Here is a 2,175-nt window from a genome sequence, read left to right as displayed (position 1 = left end):
TAGGTTTTAGCTAATTAATTAAAAATATTTATTAAATAATGATAATAAAGCCACAATTATACTATTTATGGTCACATATTCACAATTATAGGTCACAGATTTTATTTATCGATCATATATCATCAAGTTAATTGGTCACGAATTTTTTCGAGGTCACAAATCACAAATTTGATAAGTCACAAATTATGTCGAGGTCACAGATTAAAAAATTATAAATCACAAATCTAAAAATTTATAGTCACAGGTCACATATTTTCAAATGTGATAGTCACATTTTACCTTTTTTAGTCACAAGTCAAATAGTCGGTCACCACCAACTCCACTACCACCACAGTCACTTGCAACCACCCTTACCTCGTCGCCACCACCATCGCCACCACCAACACCAATATCAACATCAACAAAATCGATGTAACCAGATCCACCACCACCACCAAACACACCAAAAAAAACCATCATCGCAGTCTGAACCACACCATCGTCGTCGCCAAATCTACCACCAACACCGTCGCTGCAAAAAATACGGACATCATCACACTGCACCACACCACAACACCCACATAGCACCAACAAAATCAGCTTCCACAAACATAGAACTCACATCACATGCCACCAATACAAACCGACTTCCACTCACATCGCACCAACAAACCTGCTTCTACACACTTCTGCGCATCGAGACACTGCTGCATCGTCGTTGACTAGCTAGTCGCACAGAGCAACCACAATGATACAGCTGTGAGCGCTGACTCCGCGGATCTCCGATCGACTGGGTGACAACTTTGACCAACCATATTGCTCACAACACCGTCCGCGAGGGCGCCGCACCGCAGCAACTATGCCTCCGCTCGACTCTCATGTCTTCGATGGCGGTGCTCCTCAATGATGATAGAGGTTGGAAGGAGGGAGGGATGGGGGAGGCAAGATATGAAAAATCTGAGAATATGAAAAAATGATTAGGGTTTGTTTGGATTAGGTAGTGTGAGTATAAATAATACCTGATTTCTAATTAAAAAAATTTTGCACCTTATTTTTACACTCACATATTTAAATACCTGGAATCCTGTAATTTCCTCATGTTTTAAACCCGACAACAGCCCGTACTTTGGACTATTATTTGCACAATTGGGCTCCACTGTGTCTCTCGAATTGGCCCAATATTGGCTATCAAAACTCTCAAATGGACCGTCACACAGACTTCGTTGCACCGCCTACTCACCGTGGGCTGCACCTCCGCGACCCACCTCAATGGCCGCCACCAGGTAAATCACCCTCCGTCGACACTGTTCTACTTCTATAACAAAATATAACTAAGTGTAAAATTTACATATAACGATTGATAATAGGAGAATGAGAGCATTCAAGCGATGGATGAAGTGTCAAGGCATTGAATGCAGCGACGCACTCCATCTCGCAATCGCCAAAGGATCGGCAGAATCACTCTCTGTCTCAGTCGAAGCTTTGTGTGATTTGCGCCTGGGCGATGTGGTGGGGAGGATTCCCAAGCAGAGTTGCCTTACCGTCAAGACGACTGGTGCCCACCAACTCATCGAAGAGTCCCAGCTCGGCGGTAATTTGGGCCTCTCCATTGCTGTAATGTACGAGAAGAGCATCGGCCCTCAATCGCCCTGGTTCCAATATCTCCAGTTATTGCCCCCCTTCGAGCCCATTCCAATGCTCTGGTCCTTCCCTGAAATTGACTCTTTCCTCTCTGGAACTGAGCTCCACAAGGTTAGTCCATTGTCGTTCACCCAATATTAAGAATGTTTCATGTTTGGCTAAGCTTAATTGGTTATTTCTTAATAAGTAAATAAGTTTGTTTTAGAAACATTCAGCTTTTTTTAGTCAAGATTAAGTTACAAGGCATGAAATGGAGCTTCTTTTTGGCATGCTCTTACTGTCCTAATAAGCCGAAAAGAAGCAAGAAAGAAGTTACTTCTATAAGGGACCGAAGATGCAGTTAGTAAGTGCTTTATACTTATAAGTAAAATTGGGGCGGATTTAGGATTTGATTCAAGACGGGGCTACAAAATTTCAAACCGGGCTACTATGCCTAAAAATTTTTTTTACACATAAAAAAATGATTTTTTACCAAAAAAAATAAAAAATACCTTAAAAAAAGCTATTGGGCCTGAGAGGGGTAGCCCCCCCCCCCCCCCCCCCCCCCAAAAAAAA

At 42.5% G+C, this 2,175-nt stretch overlaps 1 protein-coding gene across 1 annotated transcript in view; it reads left to right on the top strand.

Annotated features, from left to right (window-relative positions):
* The first annotated feature begins 1,147 nt into the window (after window positions 1-1,147).
* LOC111410670 (ribosomal lysine N-methyltransferase 4) overlaps window positions 1,148-2,175 on the top strand; it is a 6,229-nt gene continuing 5,201 nt past the window's right edge. The window contains exons 1-2 of the mRNA XM_023041130.1: window positions 1,148-1,262; window positions 1,347-1,731. Coding sequence (XP_022896898.1) covers window positions 1,249-1,262; window positions 1,347-1,731 — 399 coding nt within the window. The 5' untranslated portion in view covers window positions 1,148-1,248. The remainder of the gene's footprint in view (window positions 1,263-1,346; window positions 1,732-2,175) is intronic.

The sequence above is a fragment of the Olea europaea genome, chromosome 2, assembly GCF_002742605.1.
Source record: "Olea europaea var. sylvestris chromosome 2, O_europaea_v1, whole genome shotgun sequence".
Classification (NCBI taxonomy): Eukaryota; Viridiplantae; Streptophyta; class Magnoliopsida; order Lamiales; family Oleaceae; genus Olea; species Olea europaea.
This window is presented reverse-complemented; position numbering and strand designations above follow the sequence as displayed.